This window comes from Gymnoscopelus braueri, assembly GCF_963280865.1.
Source record: "Gymnoscopelus braueri genome assembly, contig: SUPER_20_unloc_1, whole genome shotgun sequence".
Classification (NCBI taxonomy): domain Eukaryota; kingdom Metazoa; phylum Chordata; class Actinopteri; order Myctophiformes; family Myctophidae; genus Gymnoscopelus; species Gymnoscopelus braueri.
In genome coordinates, this window is record NW_027660990.1 from 3,094,639 (window position 1) to 3,114,881 (window position 20,243).

The following is a 20,243-nucleotide window of genomic DNA, read 5'->3' on the forward strand; positions in this document are numbered from 1 at the left end:
CCAAACTCTGGCATACCAGCAAGCTCCCCATTTGCAACTAGAAAAAGTGCTCCTCGGAGCACAGGTCTCCGCCAGGTCAGGTAGGTTATTGTGGGGCAGCAATGTTCGGAATTAGCCAATCAGGATGGAATATGATAAATTGGACGGAACCATCTTGATCACTTGACTATATGTGTACCGATTTGCATGATGTTTGAATTTGTAGGAGTAATATAAAAAGGAAAAGTGTTGCAAAATTGGCCTCCTGGTGGCGCTATGATAGGGCAATGTTAAAAGGGTGGCATTTGTTCTTCAATGTAGTGCGAATGTGCGTGCAAAGTGTCACCACAATCGGACGCTGCATTCATGATTTGTGGCATTTTGTTCAAAACGGGCCACTCCTGCAAACGTTAGATGTCAATGTTAGCCAATCAGGATGGAATAGGAACATTTTAAAAGATCCATCGTGATCACATGACTATAGAGATCATGTGTACCGATGTGCGTGAAATTTGGATAAATTCTGAAGGCTTAATATCAAAACATGTGTTTTACATAAGTCGGCCTCCTGGTGGCGCTATGAAAGGCAAATGTGAAAAATGCAGGGCAGTTGTTTTTCCTTGGCCTCTAGGGAGTGTGCGTGCAAAGTTTCATGCAGATCGGTGCAGTTATAGTTAAAAACACAAATCGTCCATTTATAGCGCCACCATGAGGCTGATTTGAACATTTTCAAGTGGTATTTCTTCCTCGGCCTAGTGGGAATGTGCGTGTGAAATCTCACGGAAATCGCAAGCTGCGTTCATGATGTGAGGCATTTTGTTGAAAACGGAGCAATCCTGCAAACTTTGGAAGCCAACCTTAGCCAATCAGGATGAAATATGGAAAATTGGACAGATCCGTGTTGATCACATGACTATAGAGATACTGTGTACTGATTTGCGTGATGTTTGGATAAAATCTGTAGGAGTACTGTCAAGAAATATGTTTTGCAAAAAGCGGCCTCCTGGTGGCGCTATAAAAGGCTAATTTGAAAAATTTGTGGCAGAGGTTCTGCTCTGGCATCCAGGGAGTGTGTGTGCACAGTTTCGCTGCGATCAAGCCAACGGTGCAGGAGATTAGCTGTACACAAAATGACAGAATGACGGACACACGGACGGACGGACGGACACACACACACACGGACGGACGGACGGACGGACACACACACACACGGACGGACGGACAGGGGGCAAAACATACTCTCTCGCCATGCCTTTCGGCCTGGCGGAGACAATAATCATGCCATCCCTGTAGTTGAGGCCTTCATAGGTTACATCTTTGGCCATACACAAAATATCCACATTTAGGTTCTTCTGCCTCACAGCATGTGCCATTTCTTCTCCGCACAACCCTTTTGAAGAAGCTATGTTTCGCCTTGAATCTCATTGTCCAAAGAGCAACCAGGGGACCAAACTGCTCTATTAGCTCAGGATAATGCTCCAAATAGTGGTGTTTGGGCAAAAGTTTGATGTGAGGGAAAACCTCTTGGTACCTTACCCTATGTTCAGATATCTTAAACTGCAGATAAGCTATAGATTATTGGGTGTGAACAGGTGCGACGACAAGGTCTACAATGTCTTTCAAGTCATTTAGAATTCCCCAGGCAGGTTCACTGACAGGTTCACTTTCCAATCAAAAGAGGTAAAAACCTCAGCAGGCTCCGGTTTTCATGGGCATTACCTCTTATTGTTTTCCTTTTGGAAAATGTGAGGGGTACTGTGTGGGGACTATTTGTTTTGTCATTCCATTTGAAAGTAAAGTTTTGAATTGCCTTATTCAAGTCGACCAATTTAAAATTTGGTCGACTAACAAAGGCTCCAACACTTTTTCATAACAATAATCCTTAACATCCTTGCTATTAATCAAGGCACATACATTTATGGCAGACAGGGATGAGTTGGAGCCTGGAGGTAAATTACCTAAAGTCCAATAAACTCCACATACTTTGTGTTTCTTCTTTGATGTGCCAATAGGATTACATATTTCAAAATCATCAATATACAAGATTAATGAAATGGCAGTCTCAGAAAATATTGCATTCTGTTGGCAATTGAGAGAATCAAAAAAGCTTGTGTATTTTAGTTGATCACCTGCTATGTAATTTGATTTCAAATTGATTGCTTTGTCAAGTATTGACTCGCAATTAAGAATCTGCTGCAAAGATTTAAGTATGGGAACATACTGAAATGATCTTTTCTCTTTACGGTCAAGCACATACTCTATGGGTTCTACAACTACAAACACCATTTCAAGGGCAAAAGCATTTGACTCATCGTCTGAAATATTCTCCTGCAATTCATTGCTAACAATTGAATATTGAGAGGGATGACTATAGGGTCTGGCCTTAAACTCTGAGCAATGCCAGGCTTTAAATCATTTATAGAAGATGCCTTGTGTTTTCTGGACTTATGAGTCCTGAAGGCTCCATAAATATTTGTCTTACCCTTGAAAAATACATTCAACACTTTCAAATTTTTGCAGATGCTGTCCAATGTGGTGCAAATAGTCTTTCAAAGTTGTGCTTTGTTTGTATGCACACAAAAGGCAAGTTGAGGGTGGCTCCTTGACAAATGACTCTTAAGGGCATTCCAGGTCTTAAACGAACAAGGGCAGGTTAAATATGTGCATGGGTAGGCATGACGACGTCCAAAATGTCCGTGATCTATTCTGTAATGCTTGAGAAGCTCTGACCTTCTTGATTTTGTAATATCACAGTCTTTGCATTTCCACATTAGTTACTTACTGAAAAAGAGTAATGGGGTGGGGGGGACAAAGTAACCAACATGGACAGTTAAGTGATGATACTGAATAACCCAAATAAATATCAAAACAACTCTACTATACCAGCTGACCTTCCATCGAATATCTTTGTGTCTCCTACAGAAACCACTGCCAGTCATCAAATTATTGGCTTAGGAATGTGACAAAAACAAAATCCATGGAATTGAATTCAAGTTTCCATAGGGTGACTTATCGATAGAAAAAAATATTTTTTGGGTGAACTATCCCTTGCTTGCAGCACTAAAATGAGATCTGCATGGATCCAAGTGTATGGATTCTTTACTTGCTCATAAAATGTATCTCAATCCAGCACCTTCCCATACTGTTTAATCTGAAACACATTATATAATATGATATTACCTTGGCTTGAAAAACAAAGACCCCTGCTTTAAAATCTAGACTTCACCATGAGAAATGGTGAAAATAATATTGATAAGATTCAAATTACTTACCAGCGTCACAACACAGCAGCAGTCACAGTGGCCCTCATTTATCAACGTGGTGCAGACCAAATAATGGGCGAACTGCGAGATCACCGCAACTTTCTGCATTTATCAATATATCCTGTTGTTGGTTTCAGCCTACCGTACGCTGAGATCTCACGTCTGGTCGAGAGCAGTTGTTGACGTTGGCTGCGCCCGTTTATTCCATCCTAGACCTGCGGAGCAGCATTGTCTGACCGTCTGTCACATATATCCACTCCTAAATCTTTATCTACACTAATAAATAATCCCTGTGAAAATTTTAACATTTTATAAACTAATTTAAACAAACTGCTTTAAAGGTCATTCAGATAAGATTGCAGATCTGGCTAATGAAACCATTAGCCAGATGAAACAGATCAACTGGCTAAACTTCAAGCATGTCTTATAGACATCAAGAGTTGGATGACCCGTAATTACCTACTCCTCAACTCAGACAAAACTGAAGTTATTGTACTTGGCCCTAAGCACCTCAGAGATAAATTAGCCGATGAGAATTTTACCCTAGATGGTATTACCTTGACATCCAGGGCCACTGTAAAGAATCTGGGAGTCACGTTTGACCAAGCTATGTCCTTTCAGTCCCACATAAAACAAATTTCAAGAAATGCCTTTTTTCACCTGCGTAATATTGCAAAAGTTAGGCACATTCTGTCCCAAAATGATGCAGAAAAACGTGTTCACGCATTTGTTACTTCTAGGCTGGACTATTGCAACGCTTTATTATCAGGCTGCCCAAGTAAGTACCTAAATAGCCTGCAGCTAGTCCAGAATGCCGCTGCGCGCATTCTGACAGGAACCAGAAGAAGAGATCATATCACTCCTGCATTGGCCTCTTTGCACTAGCTCCCGGTTAAATACAGAATATAGTTTAAAGTTCTCCTCCTCACATACAAGGCTCTCAATGGACAGGCACCAGTATATCTCAAAGAACTCATTGAGCCCTATAAACCAGCCAGAACACCATTGCGTCGATCGGAGCACAGGTCTCCGCCAGGTCATGTAGGTTATTCTGGGCCAGCAATGTTCGGATTTCAGACAGGTGAGTGGAATCTGTAGACGTTGAGGGATTAATGTAGTTGAAGTTATTGTACAGACATTCAAACTTTAGATGCCAATTTTAGCCAATCCGGAAGGAATATGATCAATCAGACAGATCGGTCTTGATCACATGATGATGTGTACCGATTTGCGTCATGTTTGGACAAAATCTGTGTGTGCGTGCAAAGTTTCATGGCAATCGGTCCAGTTATAAAACATGAATCGGAAGGTTATAGCGCCGGTTATTCTCACATGTTAAAAACTGTTTTAACAAAAAAGGAAACATGAATGAAGTGAATCATGAATGTTCATCAAGTTGTTTATAGTACCTTTATTAGAAGGGTAAACCCCTTGATTCCATTCCCCTTGTTTCCATTCATTGTTCTCCCCAGGTCATAATTAACCTTGGCCTGACCTATGTGCATGACTTGATATAAAAAAAAACACTAACATCAGCAATGGATTCAAAACAAATGAAAATCATTCAAAAGAGGTATTACACATCATTCAACTACAAGTGGGTCAAAAGTTAAATTCTCGCCATGGCGTTCAGAGGCCATCTTGGATTATGCAAATTACAAGAAACTTTGGGCAACCAAGTTAACATTGTTCTTGCCACTTCTTGGTCCCTATTATGAATAAAATTCAACAGATATACATTTCAAAAAGACAAATTTACATTGCCAGCCAGGTGAGATTGACCCACACTTTAATAACCAACGGGTTAAAAGTACAATTTTTGCCATGTCGTTCAGTCTCCATCTTGGATTTAGCAAATTTACAAGACTTGCCCAAATGGCAAGTTTGGGCACCAAGACAAAATTGTTCTAGTACACCATATGAACAAACAATTACATAAATACTTCATAGGAAACAACTTTAGTGTTTCCCATAGTAAATTTGTTTTTTTGTTTATGTAAGGCCATGTTGGGGTGAATTACTCCTTTAATTCAATAATTAAACAGTGCTTCTCAAAATAGCCCCTTAAAGGAGTAGTTCACCCCCAAAATGACTTTTTTTCTATTGATTACTCACCCCATGGAGCCTTGAATTCATGGATTTATTTTAGTTTTTGTCGCATTCCTTCCTTTATTATTTGATTATAATAAATTTGTCCCCATTGATTCCGGTAGGAGACACAAATGCATTTGTGTCTCCTACCGGAATCAATGGGGACAAATTTATTATAATCAAATTATTGTCTTAGGAATGCCACAAAAACAAAAATAAATCCATGAAATCAAGGCTTCATGGGGTGTGTAATTGATAGAAAATAAGTAATTTTTTGGGTGAACTCCTCCTTTAAGGGTGTGTAACAAATGGAGCCAAATGAACCCTTATGGGTCCATTTAGTTTCATGTGTACACTCTCAGAGTTATGGGGGTCCTTGAAATTAAAACGTTTGAGAACCACCGTCTACACTAAATGAAACAGAGCCTTCATTATTATCATTGGTAACACCATTGAAGGAAGTAAGGAAGAGGCCACATTTCTATCCAATATGGCTGCTTTGCATAGAAACTATTGACAATGTCATTTTATCACAATGCTTACAGTAAGTTGGCACTGCCATGTCTAAATTAAATCAGACTCACTCCCAATTTCCGCCATTATCTGAAGACACTCCTCTTAACTCATTCAGTGCCAAGTAAATAAATAAATAATTGCCAATAGAGCACCGAAGTCTGACATCACTGCCCCTAGTGGGCGCTGTTCCACTGGTTCGTAGCTTTATTTTTTGTGTTGAAATCCCCATTTGGGAATCTTAGATCACGTCATATAAGAACTGTGTTCCAAACATAACACACACCACCCTGGCGTTTCTGTCAGGGGGGTGGCTCTGCATCGTTTATGATATTCATTCATATTTGATACAGCCTGTTTCTGGCGAAAATGGAATTAATTCTGCCTTAAAAGTCTTAAGAACTACTACTTCTGGGTCTGAAATCACTGTCCCGTAGCTACAGCAGCCGCGTTCATGGGAAATGTAGTCTTTGGGTTGTTTGACTCGTTTCTAGTGTTTATATTGTGTTACTCTTTGGGTAAATGTGTACATTTACACCTTCAGTCGATGCCTCATATCCATATGAGTAAAATCACCAGGGTGGTGTGTTTATTTTTGGAACACAGTTCTTATATGAGGCGATCTAAGATTCCCCAATGAGGATATCAACACAAAAAGTAAAGCCACGAACCAGCGGAACAGCGCCCTCTACTGGCAGTGACGTCAGGACTTCGGTGCTAGTAATCCTGGTCACTATACTGCCTCCCCCTGTCCAGCCGGGGCGCCTGATGGAGGGGAAGGGAACTGGTTGGAATAACGTGTTCCTTCCACGCGCTACGTCCAACCAGGGAAACTCCCCCCTGTCAGGTGACAAGAAGGTCAGTTGGCTCTCATGCATTGTAGTCCAGTACATTAACCCTATTTTTTTACATTATCGATACGAAGCTGATAATAGCGCCAAATTTTGCATGAGGCTTCTTTAGGACCTACTGATGGATTCTAGCCTTGGGTACCAAACTTTATTTTGAATATTTTCCATACATTTAGGCTTATCAATATTCATTAAAAAAACAGGCTGATTGACCTTTTGGCCTATAACTCTTGAACCGTAGGTCATAGCATCAATTCCCTGGACTCCTTGGATCATGACGCAACTTTGCATATAGGTCCCGCCTCTTTTCCGATTTCAAGATTTTCCGCCATTTTGCGTTATCTTCAAAACACATATTTTGCTACTACTCCTAAATATTTTGTCCAAAACTCACACAAATTGGCACACCCTCTGTCTTTGGTCATGTGATCAAGATTTATCAGTCAGAATTTTCATATTCCCTTCGGATTGGCTACGATTGGCTTCTGAAATTTGTGGGAGGGTCTGTTTGGAAAAAAATGGCACAAATCATAAACACAGCGTCCTATTTGTCCTAAATTCATTCATCATTGAGGGGCCATTAATAAACGTAGAGCCAATGCGATTTCACTTTCACCCATAGGGGGCGCAACAAATTCTACAAATGTCACTGTTTTTGCGCTAAATTAAGTACAAATGGTCTTGTGAGTCAAACATTTGCAATTGCAAAGTGGAGAACAGTCCAAATTTGATTCGCCACATTTGCAGGTGGAACAGTCCCCTTTACAAGAGCATTTGATCAGCTCTCTGCATGCTTTGGAGACTTCTGGAATTGTCATCCAAACTGGCACCCATGCCTCAGATTCCTTGGTCCATCTATACTCATGTGGGGAAGGAATAACTTGATCTGTTTGTAGGCTGGTCGCCCAGATGCCTGCTTGATACACTGCCCGCTTAACATGCTGAAGTAGTGCATCTTGGGTGGGTGGCAGTTTCTCCATTGACCTATTCCCATGACAGAAGAGTTCTTTTCTAGTCTGGTTGATGGAGCTCAAAGGACTGGATTTGTCATAAAGGATAACCGTCAGTCTCTCAAGCTTCTGGAATTGCTGACTCTCAACATTCAGCTGCTGGAAGGGATGTTTGGCCAGACTGACAAGTATCTCTGTGACATCATCATAGGCTTGCCAGGCATGCCAAGCTGACTTCTTACCCTTACTGTGGAAAGCAGATGTTGTGTCACAACCTGACAATGCATGGTCATAGGCAGAGCACAAGATTGTGGCTCCCCCAGAGATTTACACATTAAAATCTGTATTTTTTTGCCCATGCCAAAAGCCACCCAGATGTCAGCCAAAGGTTGAATCGTAACTAAATCATGGAACAAGCCTGCAAGGATCACGATGACATCAGTGTCCACAGTACGCACAAGGATAGTTGTTGCTCCTTGCTCAAGTGCCGTACATGAACCAGAATCCTGGTGTCTGCCTCCTCATGATTGCAACAGGTCATGGTGCTACTGGAACCAAAAGACGACACAGCTTGCCCTGATGTGACATACACAGCTTTGGATGGTGGCCAGTCGAACTTTTCAGTCCTGGAAGTCAAAAAGGCAAACAGCTCCTTCTTATTTGTTGGGTCACGAAGAAAATCCATCCAATTACCTGGTAGCTTTGTCTGACCTGACACTTTCCTGCGAACACCTTGTCCTCTCTTTTCGCGGGTGGACTCCTTCAAACTATCTGGGATATATGTGTCCCATACAACATCCAACCGCTTGGCTTCCTGCAGCTGCTTCAGCAGATAAGGGATGAAAACGTCATCTGCATACTCATCAAATGTGCTCACTCTAATAGTGGGCAGGCAGTGGACAATGACTGCTCCATCCAGGATTTTGCAGTCATAACTTGAGGGTGGCTCAGATTGCCCAGGTTGCTCAAGACATTTCAGTAGGTCAGATTTGAAATGCTCTTGTAAAGGGGACTGTTCCACCTGCAAATGTGGCAAATCAAATTTGGACTGTTCTCCACTTTGCAATTGCAAATGTTTGACTCACAAGACCATTTGTACTTAATTTGGCGCAAAAACAGTGACATTTGTAGAATTTGTTGCGCCCCCTATGGGTGGAAGTGAAATCGCATTGGCTCTACGTTTATTAATGGCCCCTCAATGATATGAATTTAGGACAAATAGGACGCTGTGTTTATGATTTGTGCCATTTTTTTCCAAACAGACCCTCCCACAAATTTCAGAAGCCAATCGTAGCCAATCCGAAGGGAATATGAAAATTCTGACTGATAAATCTTGATCACATGACCAAAGACAGAGGGTGTGCCGATTTGTGTGAGTTTTGGACAAAACATTTAGGAGTAGTAGCAAAATATGTGTTTTGAAGATAACGCAAAATGGCGGAAAATCTTGAAATTGGAAAAGAGGCGGGACCTGTACGCAAAGTTGCGTCATGATCCAAGGAGTCCAGGGAAAAAATATTTTTGATGCTATGACCTACGGTTCAAGAGTTATAGGCCAAAAGGTGAATCGGCCTGTTTTCTTTTATGAATATTGATAAGCCTAAATGTATGGAAAATATTCAAAATAAAGTTTGGTACCCAAGGCTAGAATCCATCAGTAGGTCCTAAAGAAGCCTCATGCAAAATTTGGCGCTATTATCAGCTTCGTATCGATAATTTTGCCAAATGACCCCACTATTGAAGGAGGCATGAGCTCGGCCCTGGCCTCCCTAGGTTGGCAGAGGGAAGGTAGTACCCAGGATTACATAGACAATTGGCACTGGGTGTTAAAAATAGGGTTACAAAATCGTGGGATAAAAAAAAAGTAAAACAAAAAAAAGCGCTTCTGACAAAACCAGCTAACTCCATTGGATCCTCAAACTTTTCGACCAAAGCAGCTAACTCCACCCCCTCTCCCCTGCTGGCTCACAGACTCAAAAGACAAAGAAAACTAAGTTTAACGAGGCAGGGTTTCTTCCCCCATAGTCTGTTAAAAGTAACTATGCAGTGTACCTGTTTATCAAATTTAACACTGACACTAATGTTATGAAAACAATTAATTATAATATAATTAATTGTACATAGATTTTAGAAATATTATTTCTAAAATCTAATTCACGCGTTGTGATGCATTGTGATCTTGGAGATCCATTGTCAGCTGCTCTTATCAATGATGGACAAAACCTTCTAACTCCACTTGAGCTGGATTGGGGTAAAGTGGTGATCATATAATGACACATGCAAGTATCTGACAATATCTTACATATAATTTGAGTAAGCTCTGTCGGTCTGTCTGTCTTGGTGTCTTGGTGTCTTGGGTCGTCCGCTCAAACTGCGCATGCGTTGCATCCAATCCAATCCAGCCGGCTCTACCAGCCGGCTCTGTGTGTGCGTGTGCGCGCACTACACGACTCGCGCTAAACTGTGTGTGTGCTAAACTGTGTGTGTGTGTGTGTGCTAAACCACTGTGTGTGTGTGAGTGTGCGCGCACTACACGACTTGCGCTAAACTGTGTGTGTGCTAAACTGTGTGTGTGTGTGTGTGTGTGTGTGTGTGTGTGTGCGTGTGTGTGTGTGTGTGTGTGTTGTGTGTGTGTGTGTGTGTGTGTGCGTGTGTGTGTGTGTGTGTGTGTGCGTGTGTGTGTGTGTCAAACAATGGGATATCACGCTGCGCAGGGTTGCCAGGTTTCGCGAGACAAACAAGCAGCAAGGTCTATGAAAACAAGGCCAAACGAAGCGAGCCCTACAAGCAACAAGGTCTATAAAAAGAAGGCCAAACGAAGCACCGTCACACATATACATTGCCTCTTGGAAAACAGCCAATCTACAAGCTCACAACGCGTCCCCACACCCACCTGCACTTTCACAACCAACGCCAAAAACACACTTCCACCAATATTGCCCCTAAACCGCTTACAATAGGCGAACATGGCAACACCAAAGTCTGTCACACCATAGACTCCGCCCACTCTGGGCCGGGGTGGGAGCGGGAGGGGGCGGGCGAGTAACATGCCTACGCCAGGGAGTCACATTTCATTCTACATCGTGGCTCCGTGGTGGTGTGTGTGAGATGATCGCACCACAACTTGGGTCCGCGCCCGTGTATGCGTGGACACGCACGTGCGCATGCACGTTGGGGAGGCACGTGTGACATGTCACAATGTACATTATTTGTGTTTGCGCCACGCCCGTGTGTGTGTTCGCGACGGGCCACGGGCCGCAGTACCGTGTGTGTGTTTGTGTGTGTGTGTGTGTGTGTGTGTGTGTGTGTGTGTGAGCGCTCGCAACGGGTCGCGCGCGCGTGTGTGTGTGTTGAACGTGCTGTTTATTCTTATTTTTATGTCAAACACAGTCTCAATCAGACAATCTCGCCGTGCTTATGATGGCTGGAGAGAGAGAGAGGGGGGAGAGAGAGAGAGAAAGAGAGGGGGAGAGAGAGAGCTGTGTGTGAGAGTGAGTGAGTGAGAGAGTGAGAGAGAGAGTGTGTGCATGAAATGCACTGCAATCTTTTCGTGCAAAGGTGGTAGCACGTCGCGTTTACGTAAATCTCTCCACCAGAGACACAAAAGTTAATCTCATCTAGCCATTACACCATGTCGAGTCTCCGAAAATCTGTACAAGCTAACGATACGACCGTTCCACAATCTCGCCCCTAAACACGGTCGCCCCGGCTCGCACCGAACGGTCTGGGGTGAGCAATCTGCGCCTAATTGTCTCGCCCCTAAACACGGTCGCCCCGTATCGCAACGAATGGTGGAGAGCGTTTATTTGTTAAGGACGCCCATACATTCTCCACTGTTGAATGTGCACCCTTTAAGTGCATATCTGCATGCACATAATTATATTGTTGTTGTTAAGTTGAAATAATAGTTGTACAAGTTGTAATAACAGTGTTGTATAATTATTTGTGCTGTATTAATCAATTCATTATAATATAAGTACAATGAATGACAGAATATATATGTATGTATGTATGTATGTATGTATGTGTGTGTGTGTGTATGTATATATGTATATGTATGTATGTACAGTAGGACGTGCAATAACCCCACGTTTGCAACTACTTTTGCCTGCGCACTTCACCGGGTATGGTCTAGTTTAAAGTAACCAACTTTGATGAGGCAGTATTGCTTTGTTTTAAAAAAAAGAATGGCCGCCACTCCTATGCCCTATTTGACAACCATGCAGGAAGACCTTGGTCATTATTTTCCTTTATATTATTCATTTTGTTCCCATGAGGCTTGTTTTGCTTGACCACAATGTTAAAAATGTAATTTAAATTGTGTGTTAGTTAAACAGATGCTAGGCTCATTGAATACCTAAAATACTATAGTTGCAATGTACTGTTATTATTTTTAATAGTATATTGTTTAGACAAGGGGTCTTCAACAGGGGGTCCGGGACCCCTAGGGGGTTCTCAGAGATATAGCATTTTTTACCAGGTTGCTCGAAGAGTAACCGGGTCTAAGAAGAGACTGATCAACTACTCAACACTTTCTCAACACTTTCTAGCGACCTTTTCATCATTGGCTGTCTTTTAATCCTTTAAGCCAATGGGGAGACTGGCTGTCCTTTAAGCCAATGGGGAGACGGGCAGTCCTCCCATGCTATAGGATCATAACCTTACGCCCTCCCCTGTCTCTCTTCTCCCCCTCTCTAATTCACTCAGCTGGGGCTGACGAGCGTGTATCGTTGCCCGGCCATCAGCGCTGCTTAATGTCGCTCGTTAATTCATTTGCTCCAGGTGTGTAAGCTCAGAAGCTCATTTAAATGGGCATTGGGCATCAGTCTATCCGCCGCGACCATTTTTGGTTGACAAAGATAGCAGTAGTTGAGCCCTGTTTGGTTGCTACTGAGCATGCTAATGAGTGTTAAGTGCTAACAACAAATGTATGCTAACACACACACTCACAGAGAGAAGCAGCTGGTAGCGTTTGATCGGGGCAAAAAAAGCAACCTGGTATAATATTACTGTCAGTCATCATTTCTTGTTTAATTTTACATTAACCACTTGAACCCTCGCATCTCTATTCTGGGGGGAACAATAGCCGAAAACAACAGATCTACAAGCTCACAACGCGTCGCAGACGCGTTGTGAGGGAGAATAAAAGTGCAGACCAAGTACCGAGCCAAAGGTCAAGTTTACAAAGTATTGAGGGTTTAAGCAGAGCTGCCAAGTCTCACCCTTTGAAAGTGAGAGTCACGCAATTTAACCTCTTCACACGCCTCACGCCACACTTGCCATTTCACACGCTTTTTTCCCCCCTCTCACAGAAAACGGAACGCTCGTCCTAAAACACACTGCCACATTTTTTTTGCGGACCCGGGACGAGAGTGTTTTAGGACGACGGTTCCATTGGGGGAGATGCGCTGCGCGATGGGATGGAGCTGTAGCCATGGTTCACATGACGCTTGTCTGTCACAAGCATCATGGAACTGAAAGTCTCACTCCGAGATTTTCCTGAAACTTGGCAGCCCTGGTTTAAGAGGTTAAATGTCTGAACACACATGTAAACGTGAAGACCCCTGGTTTAGACTGATGCTAGGTTCTTCGTTTACCTCTGACCTTATTTTACTAAGGCACCACCTTCCACCGTTACTTTGCATCCTATGTATGTGTTTACATTGCCTACAGTAAGTCACTCTGGCTAAGAGTGCCTGCTAAATGCCTAAATTGTAACTGTAATTTGAAAAATTGCAATCACATGTGATAAGTTGACTGACTTAACAGACTATGCAGTACAACCGTTGAACGAGTGGGGAAATAAAATGAGTACGTCAAGGCGCTGTTTCCCAAACAGTGGGTCGGGACCCATTTGTGGCCCGCGGACACATTTACAGAATTGATCATTAATACATAAATTAGAAGACGAATGTGTAAGAAGTAGTGAAAATAGCTGATCTACAAGCTCACTAGTTTGAGTACCAGTCAAACATCTGATTTCTCTTTTGGGTCTTGAGCTAAAAAGTTTGGGAACCACTGCGCTAAGGGGTCGCCTCCCTGTCTCTGTCTAGACTAAAGATAACACACCGCTGCCATAATGATCAATTCATGCTTTGCACAATACGTGTGGAACTACAATGGGTTTGCCAACCGTCCCTTTGAGATACAGAATTGTCCCTTATTTGGAAACTGAAAGACATGTCCCTTGTTGAACTGATAAAGTTGTCTTTTAAATATCACGCCCTCACACACACACACGCGCGCGCGCGCCCGCCCTGTGGAGATCAGGCTCGCAGAGTCTGTGCCCCGGTTCCAATCCCTCCTGAAAACTCACTTTTTTAGCTGCCTTTATTCCTCAAATGTTTTAACCTATTGTGTCCTACTGCATTTGCCGTGTTATGTTTTCTTGTTGTGTGATGTGTTTTGTAACTTTGTTTTGAAAGGTGCTGCATAAATTAAGCTATATTATTATTATTATTATTATTATTACCCTTATTATTATTATTATTATTGCAAATGTTTTGTTGTTTTGAATTGCTCAATTTTAATTGCTTTCCGTTATGTCACCTGTTTACCCCGCGATTGCAAACACTTAACTAATTTATTTATGTTAGATTTGTTAGATATTAGTTGTTAGGTTACATAACTTTAGGTGAACAACTGGCTGCTGCTGCATATCGTTGCAGAAACCTTGTATATCCACATTTCAACTTTTTTATGTTTATTCCTAAATGAATGTCTTACATCGTCATACTCAAAACTCACCCAAAAGTAACAAACGTGTCGTGAGCTTGTAGATCTACTATTTTTGTGTGTGGTTTTAATTAATATTGAACCAATTAAAAGTATTAACAAGAACTTGCCACTATAGCTTCATTTGATCCATTAAGTCCATTAATGTCCTGAAAAGTACCGGTTTTGGACATAATATCACCCGACAGTGACAATGTGTTTAGATGCCTGTACTATTGTCATATTATGTCACTGCATGTAACAATGAAAGACCTTTGTGTGCACGACAGTGGTGGAAAGTATTCTACTATTAAAATGTAGCTATTAAAAAAAAATAAAAAAAAATAAAATACATTTTAGACATATGATAGCGTGTGAAATGGGACATTCTGTATAATGACTACTTTAATTTTGGTCCTTTAATTATATTTTGATGCCAAAACTTTTGTAACTTAACTCAAGTACATTTTGATTACCGGACTTTTACTTACATAACAGAGTATTTCTACATTGCAGTATTGATACTTTTACTTATGTACAACATTTTAGTACTTTTTCCACCACTGGTGCACGAGCTGAACATCTGACATAATATGTGATCGTTGGCTACGCTCACGCCAAATCCATTGAAGTTACTGTATTTTGTATTGTCTTTTTTGTTGTCTGCTTAAGTTTGATGAATGAGGCTGAAAGGGGATTTGTTCTTCAATGATTGTCACGCAAATCATTAATTCACCTTAACCCCGTCAACCCCATACATTGTTGAGCGGAGTCCCTCAGGGCTCTTTACTACTAACTTTCTTGTTTTCGCTCTACATTATCATTGCTGAAAATAGCTGATCTACAAGCTCACAACGTGTTGCAATACATCGCGTTGTGAACTTGTCGAACTGCTATTTTCTGGGAACCTTTTTACCCAGAATATGGAGACTAGGATTTGTCTTGAAGTAATCGACTACAGTGTACTATGATGTCACATCCTGACATGATGATGGCATCATCCAGTCATATGAAGTCACTTCCCCCGGCGCAAGGAGATGGTCTGCAGTCTCCTGGCTTTGCCCCTGGCATCGATGGGGCCCCTGGCATCGATGGGGCCCCTGGGATGCACCTCTCCCACTTTGGACAGCAGGGGGCGGTAGGAGTTGGCGCAGTAGCTGGGTCTTTTGTGGAAGCGGATGAGGTCGCCGACCTCGGCGTTGCCTGGAAATAAACAGCAGGAGGAAGAAGTGTCAGGTTCTTGTGAAAAATATTAATAACCAGTCAAGGGGAAGTGCTGATTGTGTTGATTTTTACAACACATTTTGATATAGTTTATTCATAGTCTTTTTAATAAAATATAATTTAGTTTTAGTCATATTTTAGTTTTTTTGAAAAGTTTTAGTTTTAGTCTAGTTTTAGTCAACTAAATCTACAGTTGATTTTGTCGCCAAAAATGTATTTTGTCAGGCCTTGATGGCGTTGTGCAGCTTGTACTGCTATCTTCAGAGCGAAACACCAGCGCAACCAAACATAAAATGACTTGTATTTTAGTTCTACTGGATCTACTGGATCTTCATTTTTCGTCATAGTTCTAGTCGACAAAATTAACACTGGTGGCAGGTTATTATATTGGCAAATTTTGGAAAATGCTGCGTTTAGGCTATTTTATCATTTAAGCCTATTATTATTATTTGTATAAAGTAAAATTGCAGTTTTTATCAGTTTGGTTTAGTTCCCGACAGCCTGCACTGCTGTGCAATGCAGTTATCTGATAGATCAGCCTATTTGTTGTATGATGGTGTCGCATGTTGAAAATATCAAACCTACAAACTCGCAATGTGTTGCAACGCGCCGCACAAAAAATGCTGCTATTTGTCCCAAAGTGACTGCAGATTCACCTTAACCTTAATTGTTTCAAAAAGCTTCATACCCTATATAACATGTATATAACGATGCAATGTGACATAGCTCTGTTTGCACAATGCTGTACCCCCTCCAACTGTATATACTTTCCCCATTTTCAACCGTTTTTATTATATTTTGACACTTGCTTTGGCAATGTAAACGTGTGTTTTCTCAGGCCAATAAAGCTCCTTTGAATTTGAATTTGACTGCAATGGATAAAGTGGTGAAAGTTGGTGACACAGACATATTGCAGGCAAGTAGTCAACCTAACATTAACAAAACTAAATGTTACGGCCGGTGGCCGTTGGTGTTATTATTATTATTATTGGTATTAGTATTATTATTTGTATTAAGGTACTGTGCTGTCACGGCTGTGTTTCTACATTCCATATAGTGGAAGTTTCAAAGTCATGAATGGGAGCGCTGGGCGTCGGCTTGATTGCCCCATTCATTCATCCTCGGCATGGGGGCGTGGTCTGTTGCTGGATCGTCACGTGGGGAGTGATCGCCCCCACGGATTGGTCTTCTCACTCCGTCGCCATGACAACGATCAGCTGAGAGGCCGGTGATCGCCCATAAAAGCTCAGTCTGATGCTGACAGCCGGGGGGGGAAGCAACAGCACTACACTACGTGCTAGCAGAGTTCTGTCCCTCCATTCCCCCGCCAACTGCCAATGACTATGGTGCCTTAAAGCTCCTCTCGAGTAGTCTTTCGTTCTGTTTAGTTATAGTTACGGGGCCAGAGCTCAGCTCTGGACCTGTTTTATTATTGTACGTATTCTTCTGTTTCTGCCACTTTTCGCAGTTCTGGGTGAACCGTGCTGTCGCTTTTTACGAAACTCGGCCATATGGTAGATGGTCATGAAAAACTATCAAGAAATAAATCTCACAATCTTTCGTCAAAAGGTGGCGCTATAGCACTCAATTGAAAATGCCAACTTTGAACAGGTACAACTCATGCCCTGTTTGACCTACAGCCATAAAACTTCAATACACACATGCGTCTACTCATGATGAACAACTTTAACCCTCTGACTTTTGACCTCTGACCTTTAGATCTCCCACCATTTTGAATTATATTTTGAATTATATGAAAAACAGTTAAAACCTATCTCCTCCTGGGATTTTTGAGTAATCTGCACGAAACGTTTTACACATGAACTTTGGACCTATGCCGACAAACAAGCAGCAAGATTTTTCCATAAGTGAAAAAATGAAGCTTTAATGAGCCAATGAATATTGCAGTTTTATGACAATTATTCATCTGCCCCTAACACATACATGCAGACTCACATTTCTTTGAAACTTTGCGTTAATGTTGAGGGTCATTCCAAATATTACTGAAACCAATCTTACTCCAATTGGTCAAAGGGGGGCGCTATAGCGATTTTTTGAAAGTGCAAACTTTAAACAGGCAAAAGTCATGCCTCGTTTGGCCGACAGCCATTAAACCTGCTTACACATGTGCCTTGACTCATGAGGAACACATGTATCACGTTGACCAGTAAGCTCCGCCCTTAGATTGTCCGCAATTTTGAGCAGTTTGAAAAACACTTAAACCCAGGATTTTTCAGCTATTTGCGTGAAACTGTATCATCTGTGTGATATCCTTTTTCACAAGTTCTTGTCTGTTGGTCCAATGGCTTCTCCCTTAAACGTGTGCCTCACAACCTGAAGGTTGCCAGTTCAAGCCTCACTTGATGCGGACTTCATTAAAGTTGCATTGCACACAACATGATTGTGTCAATTAATACATGTGCAATTGTTAAACATAACCTGAAATACTTATTTGAGAGGGTATGTTTTTGCAATGTATGACATACTTCATTCTGAAAATAGCCGATCTACAATCTCAAAACTTTTCAGATAGCAACGTGTTTCTGAGTTTGTAGATCGGCTGCTTTCACTGGTTCACTTTTATCTTCAACAGACAACCTCAGCCTGGACAAAGCTATAGCACTATAGGTAATGTTGCAGCCCGTCAATCCGAAGGTTGAGGGTTAGATTCCTGTTAATGGCAATAGGTTGACACGTCCAATCAATCCATTCTGCTTCCATCCTTCTCTCTCTTCAATCTATTGTTTCCATGTCTCTCTCTCTTCAATCTATTCCGTTTCCATGTCTCTCTCTCCGCCCTTAGATTGTTCGCAATTTTGAGCAGTTTGAAAAACACTTAAACCCAGGATTTTTCAGTTATTTGCGTGAAATGGTATCATCTGTCTGACCTCCGTTTTCACTGTATCTGGTCTGTTGGTCCAATGGCTTCCCGCTTAAGTGAATGTTTCACAACATCAAGGTTGCCGGTTGAAGCCTCACTTGGTGGAGACTTCATTTAAAGTGCATTGCAAACTACAAGACTGTATTAATGAATACATATGCAGTAGATAAAGATAACATGAAATGCTTATCTGAGAAGGTCTGTTTTTGCAATGTATGACATCATTCTGAAAATAGCCGATCTACAATCTCAAAACTTTTCAGATAGCAACGTGTTTCTGAGCTTGTAGATCGGCTGCTTTCACTGGTTCAATTTTATCTTCAACAGACAACCTCAGCCTAGACAAAGCTATAGCACTATAGGTAGTGTTGCAGCCTGTCAATCCGAAGGTTGAGGGATCGATTCCTGTTAATGGCAATAGGTTGAGACGTCCAATCAATCCATTCTGCTTCCATCTTTCTCTCTCTTCAATCTATTATGTTTCCATGTGTCTCTCTCTCTTCAATCTATTCCTTTTCCATGTCTCTCTCTCCGCCCTTAGATTGTCCGCAATTTTGAGCAGTTTGAAAAACACTTAAACCCAGGATTTTTCAGTTATTTGCGTGAAATGGTATCATCTGTTTGACCTCCGTTTTCACTGGATCAGGTCTGTTGGTCCAATGGCTTCCCGCTTAAGTGAATGTTTCACAACAGCAAGGTTGCCGGTTCAAGCCTCCCTTGGTGGAGACTTCATTTAAAGTACATTGCAAACAACAAGACTGTATTAATGAATACATATGCAATTGATAAAGATAACATGAAATGCTTATCTGAGAAGGTATGTTTTTGCAATGTATGACATACTTCATTCTGAAAATAGCCGATCTACAATCTCAAAACCTTTCAGATAGCAACGTGTTTCTGAGCTTGTAGATCGACTGCTTTCACTGGTTCACTTTTATCTTCAACAGACAACCTTAGCCTGGACAAAGCTATAGCACTATAGGTAGTGTTGCAGCCTGTCAATCCGAAGGTTGAGGGTTCGATTCCTGTTAATGGCAATAGGTTGAGATGTCCAATCAATCCATTCTGCTTCCATCTCTCTCTCTCTCTTCAATCTATTATGTTTCCATGTCTCTCTCTCTCTTCAATCTATTCTGTTTCCATGTCTCTCTCGCTCTCTCTCTCTCTTCAATCTATTCCGTTTCCATGTCTTCTCTCTTCAATCTATTCCTTTTCCAAGTCTCTCTCTCTCTTTCTCTTCAATCTATTCAGTTTATCTCTCTCTCTCTTTCTCTTCAATCTATTCCTTTTCTCTCTCTCTCTGTCTCTCTCTCTCTCTCTCTTCAATCTATTCCGATTCTCTCTCTCTCTCTCTCTCTCTCTCTCTCTCTCTCTCTCTCTCTCTCTCTCTCTCTCTCTCTCTCTCTCTCTCTCTCTCTTTCTCTTCAATCTATTCCGTTTCTCTCTCTCTCTCTCTTTCTCTTCAATCTATTCCGTTTCTCTCTCTCTCTTTCTATTCAATCTATTATGTTTCTCTCTCTCTCTCTTTCTCTTCAATCTATTCCGTTTATCTCTCTCTCTCTTCAATCTATTCCGTCTCTCTCTCTCTCTCTCTCTCTCTCTCTCTCTCTCTCTCTCTCTCTCTCTCTCTCTCTCTTTCTCATAATTATGTTCTTTTAGAAAGTGAGCAACAGCAACAGTCCACCTGGCCTATTCCCATGGATTGGATCTACCCACCTCACCTGCTTGTCATTCCCTCTCAATCCATAATCACACCTGCCCTCACTCACTCCTC

General features: G+C 41.7%; 1 protein-coding gene across 1 annotated transcript in view; it reads right to left on the reverse strand.

The window, feature by feature from the left end:
- Nucleotides 1–15,376: 15,376 nt before the first annotated feature.
- Nucleotides 15,377–20,243, reverse strand: part of LOC308076661 (dual specificity calcium/calmodulin-dependent 3',5'-cyclic nucleotide phosphodiesterase 1A-like) — a gene marked incomplete at both ends in the record, with an annotated part of 260,076 nt that continues 255,209 nt past the window's right edge. Inside the window, one exon of the mRNA XM_080457370.1 lies at nt 15,377–15,564. Coding sequence (XP_080313496.1) covers nt 15,377–15,564 — 188 coding nt within the window. The remainder of the gene's footprint in view (nt 15,565–20,243) is intronic.